Below are 13,429 nucleotides of genomic sequence, written 5' to 3'. Positions count from 1 at the left end.
TTTTGTTGAGAATTTTTGCATCTATATTCATGAGTGAGATTAGTCTGAAATTCTCCTTTGTTTGGGTCTTTTCCTGGTTTTGGTATCAGGGTGATGTTTGCCTCATAGAATGTGTTGGGGAAGATTCCTTCTTCCTCAATTTTTTGGAATAATTTCTGCAGTCCAGGAATAAGCTCTTCCTTGAATGTTTCATAGAATTCTGGAGTGAAGTCATCTGGACCAGGGCATTTTTTGGTTGGAAGATTTTTTATTGTTTCTTTGATCTCAGTGCTTGAAATTGGTCTGTTCAGGAGGTCTATTTCTTCCTGGCTAAGTGTAGTGAGAGGGTGTGATTCCAAATATTGATCCATTTCCTTCACATTATCAAATTTCTGGGCATAGAGTTTCTGGTAGTATTCAGAGATGATCTCTTGTATCTCTGTGGGATCTGTTGTTATTTCCCCTTTATCGTTTCTGATTGAGGTTAGTAGAGATTTTACTTTTCTATTCCTCGTTAGTCTGGCCAATGTTTTATGTATTTTATTAATTTTTTCAAAAAACCAACTCCTTGTTTCATTAATTTTCTGAATGATTCTTTTGTTTTCAATTTCATTGATCTCTGATTTGATTTTGGAGATTTCTTTTCTTCTACTGAGTTTGGGCTTAGATTGTTCTTCTTTTTCCAATTCCATAAGATCTCTTGTGAGATTGTTGATGTGCTCTCTTTCTGTTTTTCGAATGTAGGCATCTAAAGCGATGAATTTTCCTCTCAAAACTGCTTTTGCAGTATCCCACAGGTTTTGGTAGCTTGTGTCTTCATTGTTGTTATGCTCAAGGAAGTTAATGATTTCCTGTTTTATTTCTTCCTGCACCCATCTGTTATTCAACAGAAGATTGTTTAATTTCCATGCCTTTGGGTGGGGTCGAGCATTTTTGTTAGAGTTGACTTCCACCTTTAGTGCCTTATGGTCTGAAAAGATACAAGGTAAAATTTCAATTCTTTTGATTCTGTTGATATTTGTTTTGTGTCCCAGGATATGATCAATTTTGGAGAATGTTCCATGGGGTGATGAGAAGAATGTATATTCTTTGTCTTTGGGGTGGAGTGTTCTATATGCGTCTATCAAGCATAGTTGGTCTAAGGTCTCATTTAAATCTCTTATATCTTTGTTTAATTTCTGTTTAGAGGATCTGTCCAGCTCTGTAAGAGGTGTGTTAAAGTCCCCTGTTATGATTGTATTATCAGATATCATATTGCTCAGACTGAGTAAGGTCTGCTTCAAGAATCTGGGAGCATTTAAATTGGGTGCATAAATATTTAGAATTGAAATGTCTTCTTGTTGTATTTTTCCCTTGACCAATATAAAGTGACCATCTTTGTCTTTTTTTGACTTTAGTTGCTTTAAATCCACATGTATCTGAAAATAAGATTGCAACTCCTCTTTTCTTCTGAATTCCATTTGCCTGAAAAATTGTCTTCCAACCCTTGACTCGGAGTTTTAATTTGTCTTTTGAAGCCAGGTGTGTTTCTTGCAGACAGCAAATGGATGGCTTGTGTTTTTTACTCCAGTCAGCCAATCTATGTCTCTTCAGTGAGGAATTCAAGACATTAACATTTATGGAGATAATTGATAAGTGTGGTAGTGTTCTATTCGTCTTATTTGGTGAGAGTCCTTTGCTTGGTTTTATCTTTTGCATCTGTGTGGAGGTTAGGTTCTGTCATTTGATTTCTGAGTTCTTACTTTGCTGCTGATCCATTGTGGTGGTCAGTGTGCAGAACAGGTTGAAGTATTTCCTGTAGAGCTTGTCTTGTTGTGGCGAATTTCCTCAATGTTTGTATATCCGTGAATGATTTGATTTCTCCATCAATTTTGAAGCTTAGCTTAGCAGGGTACAGAATTCTGGGCTGAAGATTGTTCTGTTTAAGTAGATTAAAGGTAGATGACCATTGTGTTCTTGCTTGGAAAGTTTCATTAGATAAGTCTGTGCTCACTCTGATGGATTTGCCCCTGTAGGTCAACTGGCGCTTACTCCCGGCAGCTTGCAGAATCTTTTCTTTTGTCTTGACTTTGGACAGGTTCATCACATTGTGTCTTGGAGAAGCTCGGTTAGAGTTGAGGCGACCTGGGGTCCGATATTCCTCTGAAAGCAGTGTGTCAGAATCTTTGGTGATGTTTGGGAAATTTTCTTTTATAATATTCTTTAGTATGGCTTCCATTCCTCTGGGGCATTCTTCTTCCCCTTCTGGAATTCCTATAACTCGTATGTTGGAACGCTTCATAAAGTCCCATAATTCTGACAGTGAACGTTCTGCTTTCTCTCTCTTCTTTTCTGCCTCTTTTACTATCTGAGTTATCTCGAAAACTTTGTCTTCTACCTCTGAAATTGTTTCCTCTGCATGGTCTAACCTGTTGCTGATACTTTCCATTGCATCTTTAAGTTCCCTGATTGACTGTTTCATTTCCTTCAGCTCTGCTATATCCTTTTTATATTCTTCATATCGTTCATCTCTGATTTGATTCTGTTTTTGGATTTCCTTTTGGTTATTTTCCACTTTATTAGCAGTTTCCTTCATTGTTTCCATCATTTCTTTCATTGTTTTCAACATGTGTATTCTAAATTCCCTTTCTGTCATTCCTAACATTTCTGTATAGGTGGAATCCTCTGCAGTAGCTACCTCATGGTCCCTTGGCGGGGTTGTTATGGACTGGTTCTTCATGTTGCCTGGAGTTTTCTGCTGATTCTTCCTCATGAGTGATTTCTTTTATCTGTTTCCTTGCCCTAATTTTCCTTTCACTTCCTCTTGCTCTTTAAGTTCTTGTGCCTGTGGACTAAGGTTTACAGGACCAGAAGGGTGAGAAGGTTTAAGAGCAAAAAAGGGATGAAAGAAAGGAGGAGCGAGTGATAAGAAAAAAAAGAAGGATAGAGAAAGGAGAGGGGGTGGGAATAAGGAATATTGACAAAGAGAATAGAGGTACAGAAAGAGGGAGACAGGGCAATATAGGTGTACAGTAGGGTACTTTGATACAACCTTAAAAAACCCCACCTTCTGGGAGTGCCCAGTTGGGTGGTTCCCTTGAGGTCAGCAGCTCTTTGCTAACCTGATCAGACACAGTACCCCACCTCCACCAAGTAGAGAGGAAAGACAAAAATGCTATAAATCAAACCAAAACAAGCAAACAGAAAACTTTACGGGGATACAATTGGGTGAAAAACCAAATGATAGCAGTAGAAACACTAGCAAAAATGAAGTTGTAGTTACTAAAAAAGGCAGCAATGGGAAATTATAATTAAACTAGAAAAATTGAGAAAGAAAAGGGATCTGTATAGAAAAGATTGAAATTAAAAAACAAAAGAACATCAACAACGTCAAAATAAACAAACAAAAAAAAAAACAACCAAACAAAAAAAAAGAAAAAAATACACAACCAAAAACAAAGCAGTTTGTATATGTTATTGAATATAGTCTGGGCAACACGTGGTCTTCTGGGGTATGAGATGTTAGTCACAGTTCTAATACGACTGGAGGCTGCTGATTTCTCAAACCCCAGCAGGTAGACTCCCTAAATCTCTCTTCAGCCCACTTAAAAGGCACTTTGAACTTGTAAACTTGCTGAGCAGAAACTTTCCCAGCTTTCTCGCTGGAATCACTGCTGAAGTGGCTATCCACTTACCAGTGTGCCAAAACCGGTCTCACTCTGCCCCTGAGGGTTAGGGCTGCAAGGCGGCTCAGACCCCACCCTTAGGCTACTTGGTTGCTGGGTTACAAGCTCCCACCCGTTTCTAGCTCTGCGACCCTGAGGGCGGAGCTTGCCGGGGCAGATCACTGACAATGGTTCTGTGTGACCCACCACCAAACACTATTAGCTCCGTCTGGCTCAGCGGCTCAGACTGGGGCCCTAGACAACGGCCAAAGTTCTCCGCACTCCCGCTCAGGCCTTCCCCAGGGCAGTTCAACTCAGTGCCAAGCCCAAGGACATCAAAACAGTTCACAGGTAAGGCCTTTCTGGTTTGCAGTCTCGCTGCTACTGAACTTACAGTTGTGGGCGGGTTTAGACGGATTGAACACACGCGACCACTTGCCGTTTTTCCACTGTTTTAGTCCTCCTCTTGGGGTCCAGAAGTCTCTCGCTGACTCCCTGTATCCTCATAGGAGTGATGATAGGCAGTTCCCACCAGCCAGAGATGCCTGGAATCCTATCTCCCCAGACTCACGGTGCCCAGATGCAAGGAAGCTGTTACTCGGCTGCCATCTTGCTCCGCCTCCCCAGGTAGTTGTCAAAACCTGCAAAATTTTAACTAAACTCAAGATTGTCTATTCCTTCCTGAAAAGTCAAAGTCACAATGCAAGAAAAAGCAGTTTATACAAGAGCAATATGGGGAGATGGCTGACTAATGTTGGAAAGACCACCTGATGTTCCTCAGCTGACCAGAAGGTGGTGAAAGGGGAAAGGAGCTTGTTAAACAATGTGTGGGAGTTTTCTATGTGTAGTTCTAGATGTCTCATAGAAATGGTTTCTTGCCCCCTGGCAGTCTAGCTGACATGAGCTAGACCATAACTGAAATGGGGGTTAACTGGTCACTATTTTCCTTCCTTAATTCCTATGGGGTGCTCAACACTGGTAGCATACTGGTTATGACACCAGCCACATGAACTGGGGCTGATGGGTTTGTACCTGGCCTGGCCCAGCTAAGCAACGATGACAGCTGCCACAAAAAATAGCCAGGCATTGTTGCTGGCACTTGTAGTCCTAGCTACTTGGGAGACTGAGGCAAGAGAATCACTTAAGCCCAAGAGTTGGAGGTTGCAGTGAGCTGTGATGCCATGGGACTATAACAAGGGCAACATTGTGAGACTGTCTCAAAAAAAAAAAAAAAATTCCCATGGGGATTCTGCAATCATTGTTCTACAGTTAATGGCTCAGTTAATGGTGAAATTTTTGTTTCTTTTTTTGAGACAGAGTCTTACTTCGTCACCCTCCGTAGCATCGTTTGCCATCACAGCTCACAGCAACCTCAAATTCCTGGGCTCAAGGCAACTTCTTGCCTCAACCTTATGAGTTGCTGTTAATAGAGGTGCCCACCAAAATGCCTGCTTAGTTTTAGAAACAGGGTCTCACTCTTGTTCAGGTAGGTCTGGAACTCCTGAGCTCAGCCTCTGAGAGTGCTGGGACTATAGGTGTGAGTCATGGGCCTAGCCTTCTTCCTGAAATTCTTAAGCAAGGACATAAATAGGCATTGTTTATATAAAGTGATTATTTGCTTGAAAGTAGAGAAGGTGCTGCTGTTGCAGCATCAGATACTTAGAGTGAGCATAATGGGAAATAACTCATATGCATATTAAACCTTGAGAGGTGATGCTTAACTAAGTGGTCCTCAGCCCAGGCTTCCAGTCAGTATTTCATGGCCAGTTTGAAGAAGCACCTCATCTGTGACTCTGCTTTCCCACAGATTCTATGAGTCTGGGTTGTGTCATCCTGTGGTTTTCCTGAAGTGTCCCCATGTGATGCTAAAGTTAGGCAAGTATCAAGCATGAGGGTTTCCAGGTACATTTAAGAGAGTGGAGTTTATTTTTTTCAAGAAAGAGGTCACAGGGCCCATATTTTCATTCCCATAGTAGAAATTGCTGGCAAGGGGAGGGCACTGGAGGGCAAGAAATGAGAAACGCATATGTTGGTCTTTATGTGGAATCTTCTTCTCCCTGATTCCTATGATAAAGAACAAGAAAGGGTGAAATATTTTCTGTACTTCAGGTTCCCTCTGCCTGTGGATATGGTTGGTGGTAATAGTGAAGAGGTTAGGGTGATGCCTTTAAAGTCATATCATCAAGATGCAGGATTAATATGTCCAGATAATCTCCCCTGAGGAGGAAGTCAAGGCAAGGAGGAGAAAGAGAAAGAAATGATTGCTCCTTGGGTAAATGTGTCCTAGGTCCAAGGCTGTGCCCACTTTTTCTCCTGCATTATTGTGGTGGAATTTGGAAACCTTTACGTCTTTTGTGATGTTCCTGCCTATTGAGTTTGTTTCAAATACAAGTTTATTTCTTATAACTGTCAAAGGGTTCCAAAAATCCTTCTTCTCTACATATATGGCAGAGTCTTTCTGTTCTCTTCATCCAGGTTTCTCATAGAATTTCTAAAAAATTCTTACTTTAAATTAATATCCTGAAATGGTGAAAATGTTCCCTTTCTTTCTGTTGAAAATAGAAAAATGTGGATGCCCAAGATTCCCTTTGTGGATGAGTTTGGGTCATTGGATATTAGCAAAGAAGGGGAATATGTGCAGTTTAGCTTCCATCTGGAAGTTCCATCAGTTCTACATAGAATGAGATGAAGCACATGCACTTGTACAGAAGACGGCATTAACTGCCTAAAGTAACTCAATGTTCTGGGCACCAGAATAATTAGAAAAGCCTGGCTTTCCAGAATGCTAAAAAGGACATATTTAAAGACATGATTAGAGACTAGAAAATGTGCCAGGTATCTGTACCTTGAACTTTGCTAAAAACTAGGTTTTTATTTTTTAAATGGTTTTTATCAGATTATAATTTACTTTTTCTGCCCTATCACAGCAGTAATATTGTTGGCACTTGTGAATGGGTGTCATCTTTGTTTATTGGTTCAGAAATTGACTGGGATAAATCCAGTGTCTACAGTTCCCTGTATGTTTGACAAATTATCATGGGACAGAAGCATTGGCATTCCTGTTGAGCTTGTTGGAAATTTAGAAATTGAGAGTCAGCGCCTATAACTCAAGTGGCTAAGGCTCCAGCCACATGCACCAGAGCTCACAGGTTTGAATCCAGCCCAGCCCACCAAACAACAATGACAACTACAACCAAAAAGTAGCATTGTGGGGAGTGCCTGTAATCCCAGCTACTTGACAGGCTAAGGCAAGGGAATCACTTAAGCCCAAGAGTTTGAGATCTCTGTGAGCTGTGACGCTATGGCACTCTGTCTAGGGCGACAGCTTAAGACTCTGTCTTAAAAAAAAAGCAAATTTAGAAATTGAATCTTCACCCCATATCTTCTGAATAAATTTCTACATTTTTTTCAAGATCTCCAGTTCTTTAGTGTACACATTAAAACTTTAGAGGTACCATTTAACTCACCATGATTTTTTTTTTTTTTTTGTGAGACTAAGTCTCACTGTGTGGCCCTCAACAGTGTGTGGTGGCATCACAACTCACAGCAACGTCAAACTCTTGAGCTTTAGCAATTCTCTTGCCTCAACCTCCCAAGTAGCTGGGACTACAAGTACTCGCCACAATGCCTGGCTATTGTTTGAGGTAGATTGTCACTGTTGTTTAGCTGCCCTGGGCTTGTTTCAAACCCACCAGCTTCGGTGTATGTGGCTGACACCATAACCACTGTGGTATAGGCGCCGAGTCCCGGCTGTTTTTTGTTGTAGTTGTCATTGTTGCTTAGCTGGCCAGGGCCAGGTTCAAACCTCCCAGCTCCAGTGTATGTGGCCAGCACCCTAGCCACTGAACTACAGGTGCTGAGCCTCTCCATGACATTTTCATATAAAAAACGTACACAACTTACACTACATGATGTAAATAAGGCATAAAAATATACATGCCAGTATTGGTGGCCTTTCATTTCTGTTGTGTCAACCAAAAAAGTGTAGTGTGTCCACTGGTTTGGTGGGTGTTATGCCGTCCCCTTTCCTCCGTGTTAGACAACACATGAGGGAATATGTCTCTTCCATACTTACCTTATTAGGTGACTCCAGTCTTTCATGTAAGTCAGAATAAGTTGTCTTCACTCATGTAACTAAAAGTGAAATTCAGTCCCCCTCTGGCTTCTTAGTTAATATGTTTGTTTTTCAGGAACTGTTGACATTCAAGGACGTGTCTATAGAGTTCTCTATGGATGAATGGGCCTGCCTGGACCCTGCTCAGCAGACTTTGTATTGGGACGTCATGTTGGAGAACTACGGACACCTGGTCTTCCTAGGTGAGGATAACTGAAATACACAGTTCCTGGTCTACACTACACAGTTCATATTCTCTCTTTCTAGAAGGTTTTTATTCAGTTTCTTCTTTGACTGCATGAGTATCCGTTTCTTGTTTCTAAGGACAATTTAGGGATATCATGGTATAGAAAAGAAAATACCAGAGATGGTTTATTTTGGCATTAATCTTAGCCTTTTTTTGGCTGATTTATATCCTTCACTAGATTAATAGTAATTTCAGAAATTTAGTGGCATAGATTATTACCCACACCTTTAAGTCTGATTTCTAGCACCAAATTTTATTTCAGTACTACTCGGTAATGGAGTTAAGAATCCTCCAACTTTAAATACTTTTTAAAGATTCTAAAGCTTCCATAAGGAATGTCTATTTGGGGATTATTCTTTCAGGATGTTCTAAAGTGTTCTTTTCTCTATTTTAGCAAGGTAATAGATGTCCACATGAAGAATTCCAACAAGAGTCATGTTCCTTTTTTCTAATACAACAGGTCTTACTCTATCTAAGCCCGACTTCATTGCCTGTCTGGAGCAAAGCAAAGAACCCTGGAAGTTGAAGACACACCAGACAGTAGTCAAGCCCCCAGGTAGGTTGGAGTGAATGCAACAGATAACAGTGGTTGGAGGTCCAAAGTTCAAGGAGGAAACCACACTATATAATATGATTAGGGAAGCTCAGATTAATTGGGAATGATTTCTGAGAATCCTGGGCTTCTTTCTCTTGTTCTTACATAAGGGCACTTCTGTATTGGTTATTTTTATTTTTATTTCCTTATTGACACAGCGTCTCACTCTCTTGCGTCACACTAGAGTGACCTGGCATCAGCCTTGCACAGAGCAACTGGAGGCTGCTGGGTTCAAGTGATTTTTCTCTCTCAGCGTCCCAAATGCCTGAGACTACAGGTTTCTCCCCAATGCCTGGCTAATGGCTTTCCTATTTTTTAGTAGAGAGGGGGGTCTCACACTTCCTTAGGCTGGTCTTGAACTTGTGAGCTGAAGCAATCCTCCCAGCTTGGCTTCCCAGGGTGCTAGGTTTATAGTTGTGAGCTACTATACCTGTCTAAGTAGTCCTTAATTTCCAGAAGGACTTTACTTTTCAGTGATATTCTTTCTAGGTTATAGTGAGAATAAAAGAACTTTCTATAGATGGAATGTGACTGCAGGATGTGACTGCTCTTCCATTGCTTTTAAGGACATAAAATATTTGTGTATTTTTTTAGTATCTCTGTGAAAATTTTTTTTAATATTCTTTAGGTGGGGTGTGGTGGCTCACATCTGGAATTCTAGCACTCTGGGACCCAAGGTAGGATGATTTTTTGAGCTCAGACGTGTGAGACCAGCAGAAACAAGAGTGAGACCCTGTCTGTACTAAAAATAGAAAAATTAGCTGGGCATTGGAGTGGTGGCTTTGGTTCCCCCAGCTGGGTTTGGGTAGGCGGGGGTGAGGCTGGAGAACTGCTTGAACCCAGGAGTTTGAGGTTGCTGTCATTTAGGCTGATCCTGTGACACTCTAGCCTAGGCAACAGAGTGAGCCTGTGTCTGAAAAAAAAAGCTTGTTTTTCTTTAGCATCATATCCAAAATATGTGCGTGAAGTGGTGATATTAGTGTTTGGTTCAGAAATTCCAGGAATAGCACAAAGGGTTGTTGTATGTTATCTGCTTTATACTTAGTTATACTATGAAATTTTCAGAGAAGGTTTTGCACAAATTATAGTCAGTAATTTTTATCAGAACACTAAGAATCTCCCTAAAAGTAAGAAAATCTAATTTTATGTAACTTCAAAATTTTCTTTTTATATGGATTGTCATGAATACTTTTAATTTCTTTGTGTTCTCATTGCCAACCTTAATACAGTCTCTATATTTCCTTTTTTGTTTCTTTTTTTGAGACATAGTCATGTGCCATGGCATCATAGCTCAAGGAACCCTAAACTCTTGGGCTCAAGCAATCCCCTTGCTTTAGCCTCCCAAGCAGCTGGGACTACAGGCCACCTCCACTTCTGCAGTTTAGCAATTTTTAGTACAGTTGGTATCTTCCTCTTATTCAGGCTGGTCTTGAACTCCTGAGCTCAAGTCTACCTGCCTTGGCCTCCCTGGGTGTTAAGATTAGAGGCGAGAGGCCCCACATCCAGTAGTTACATTTCTTTTTTTTTTTTTTTTCAGATTTATTTATTTATTTATTTATTTATTTATTTATTTTTGGCCAGGGCTGGGTTTGAACCTGCCACCTCCGGCATATGGGACCAGCACCCTACTCCTTGAGCCACAGGTGCCACCCAGTTACATTTCTTAAATAGACTATGTCATTGGGGAGTTTAGAGAATTCCTGAGAATATATTAATGTCTCTGCTATTACAAAATAAGTCTTTTTTATAATTACCTCTGGATTAGGATATGCTTATTCATACAGACACACACACACACACATACAGCAGCAGTCCTCTGAGAGTTGACCACTCAAAGGGATTGTAACAAACTTGTCAACATACAGAGGTGATTAGCATAAGGGACTAGGCCTGCTGTACTAATACACATATGTGGTGCGTGTCTGGTCTGTGAACATCAGGTCAACTTTAGGAGGTGGTCAATGTAGGGAGATGGCCAACTATGGAGGTTCTAGTGTGTATATGTATATAAATATACACAAATAGTTAGATAAACACATACACACACACATATAGTTATATAAACACATACACACAGTACATAGATCTGCAGGTCTATCTCCATGGTCATGAGTGTACATCTTCCTCCAGGTCTCTGGATGGGTAGGACCACTCCCAGATCATGGGTAAGAGAAGTTGTAGGTGACCACATAGTCACTTCAGAATTCTCAGTGGGACCAAGTTGAATAGGCCATTCTCCAGGCAATAACCAAGATCAGGGTATTTTAGTTTGCAAGTAAATGATGCTCTGCCTTCTCTAAATGACCCCTCTTGAGAACAGTAGGAGAATTTCACAGCCTTCTCCCTGGATCCTAAAGCTGTCGTAAAATCACTTTTTGTGGGATGGTGTCTCACTGTATTGCCTAGGCTTGTCAAAGTGTTGGACTGATGTGATCCTCTCAACTCAGCTTCTAAGTAGGTGAGATGACAGATGTGTGTCACTGTGCTCAGGTGTCATTAAAATATTTTTCTCTGTATATGGCTCCCAAATATTTGTTACCATGCAGGGCGGACATGAACATGAGACTTCTACCATCTTGCTGATTTTACTGTCTCTATATGTGTTTTCACATTCCATTTTATTCTGTAATTTTCCGTAATTTTAGATTTAAATATTCAGAACTATGTGTTAGAATTTCAACTTATGTAACAAATGATTTAGGTAATGAGTAGGCATTCCATATTTATTAAAAGACTCACTTGAAAGTTCTAGTTTACTTTGGGCAAAACAAAAATGAACAGAATTGTCATCACTTTCCTCCACTTTATCTAAATTATATTTTAATTTTTTCCAAATGCTTATTTTACACAGTATGAATTATCATATTTTACAAAGTTAATTTTTTTTTTTATTTAGACATGTAAGGCTTTTGATTGCCTCTAACGGGTGAATTAAACCTTTTCAGGTTTTGTGAAAATAGCAACATATTAATAACATAATAAAACTATTTTTACTGTTTTGAAATGTGTATTTATTAATATTTTCTAATATTAATATTTCTAAGTACCTCATTGATAAATTGTACATTTTCCATGAAAGTTTATTGCCATATACTACGTAAAATATTCAATATACTTGTTCTCATTAAATAAAATGTTAACTAATATTAAGAAAAAATATGTGGGGTGGCGCCCGTGGCTCAAATGAGTAGGGTGTCAGCCCCATATGCTGGAGGTGGCGGGTTCAAACCCAGCCCCAGTCAAAAACTGCAAAAAAAAAAAAAAAAAAGCTGTTTTGGATTAGTCTACAGTCATAGTGGAACATTGTAGCTATTTGGAAAAGAGAATTTTTTTTTTTTGGAGACAGAGTCTCATATGTTACCCTCAGTAGGGTGCTATGGTGTCATAGCTCACAGCAACCTCAAAGTCTTGGGCTTAAGTGATTCTCTTGCCTCACCCTCCCAAGTAGCTGGGAGTACGGGTGCCCGCTACAACGCCTGGCTATTTTTTTGTTGTTGTTGTAGTTGTCATTGTTGTTTAGTAGGCCTGGGCAGAGTTTGAACCTGCCAGCACCAGTGTATGTGGTTGGCACCCACCCACTGTGCTACAGTCGCCAAACCTAGAAAAGAGAATTTCTGTTTGAGATGGAGCCTCACTCTGTTGGCTGGGCTAGAATGATGCTGTAGCATAATTCCAGATTCAAACAACTTCCAAACCTGAGTTGAAGCAATCCTTCTGTCTCAGTCTCCAGAATAGTTGGATCTACAGATGCCCATCACAACTCCTGGAGATACTTTTCTTTTAGTGGAGAATGGGGTCTTAGTGTTGCTTGGGCTGGTGTCAAACTTCTGAGCTCAAACAGTCCTCCCACCTTGGCCTCCAGAAATGGTAGGATTACAGGTGTGAGCCACCTCAGGTACCTCAAAATTTTAAAAAATGGTATAGCAATGTTTTAACCAGAATTTAATGTCTAATTTTCTTATTCATGTTTTGCAATTTCATGTTAGTGTGTTTCTTATCAATGTAGGCTTTTAAACCTCAATTTATTTTGTGTTTGGTTTCATCTGTGTAGTATAATTTTGGATGAAACCTCTACTTGTACATATATTTTAATGTGTGGTTCAATTTAAAATGAATCAGCTATATGTCTTCTACTAATGATTGCTGTATTTTTTTTTATGAATATTACCCCAAGTTTATTTATGGCTTATCTTGAATATTTCTTTTCCTGGGTGATTGTCAGTTGTTGTGGTGTCCCATCTAGGTTAATAGTCATGGAAATAGTCTTACTCTTGGCCTATGTTTATTGATGAACCTATATTTTCTTTTGAAGAGGAAAAAGCTTGTGTAATTTTCAGGTAATATTTGAGAAACTTTGTAACTATTTTTGTTATCCCATTAAAATTTTACCTTTGGCCAAAACAAAGCTTACCACCTTCAATCTCTCCAAGTGTGTTTCTGTAGTATTAAGTGTATTTGTTATACACTTAACATATCTTGTTATGCACAAGATTTTTATAATCTTTACATCTTGGAAAAGTAAACTCAGTACCTTTTCCATACCCTCTTCTCATTTTACCCTCTCTCCAGTCCTTGACAGACTTTGTTCTGCTTTCTGTTTCTGTGAGTTTCACTACTTAAGATCCATCAGATTTAGTGTAACTGTGCTGTCACATGGTTGTGGTTTATTTCAGTTAACATGATAGTCTTCAAGTTTGTCCTTGTCCTTGGATGTGGCAAGGTGTTCTCTTCCAGTGCTGGATAATACTGCATAGTCTGTACATGCCACATATTCTGACACTTGTGTTGCTTATACCTGTTGGCTTTTTTTTTTCTTTTTTGAGACAGACTCTCACTCTGTCCCTGGGTAG

General features: G+C 39.8%; 1 protein-coding gene across 3 annotated transcripts in view; it reads left to right on the top strand.

Annotated features, from left to right (window-relative positions):
- The window catches only part of LOC128572818 (zinc finger protein 724-like), a 38,207-nt gene that overhangs the window by 12,967 nt on the left and 11,811 nt on the right, over positions 1-13,429 (top strand). For all 3 annotated transcript variants that reach the window (XR_008376257.1, XR_008376256.1, XM_053572930.1), the window contains exons 2-3: positions 7,814-7,940; positions 8,445-8,540. Coding sequence is in view for 1 of the 3 variants with exons in the window: in XM_053572930.1 (XP_053428905.1) it covers positions 7,814-7,940; positions 8,445-8,540 (223 nt within the window). In the remaining 2 variants the exon portion in view is untranslated. The remainder of the gene's footprint in view (positions 1-7,813; positions 7,941-8,444; positions 8,541-13,429) is intronic.

Source organism: Nycticebus coucang, chromosome 20, assembly GCF_027406575.1.
Source record: "Nycticebus coucang isolate mNycCou1 chromosome 20, mNycCou1.pri, whole genome shotgun sequence".
In the NCBI taxonomy this organism is placed as follows: domain Eukaryota; kingdom Metazoa; phylum Chordata; class Mammalia; order Primates; family Lorisidae; genus Nycticebus; species Nycticebus coucang.
The sequence above is the reverse complement of the archived record's forward strand: the minus strand, read 5'-3'. Positions and strand labels throughout refer to the sequence as shown.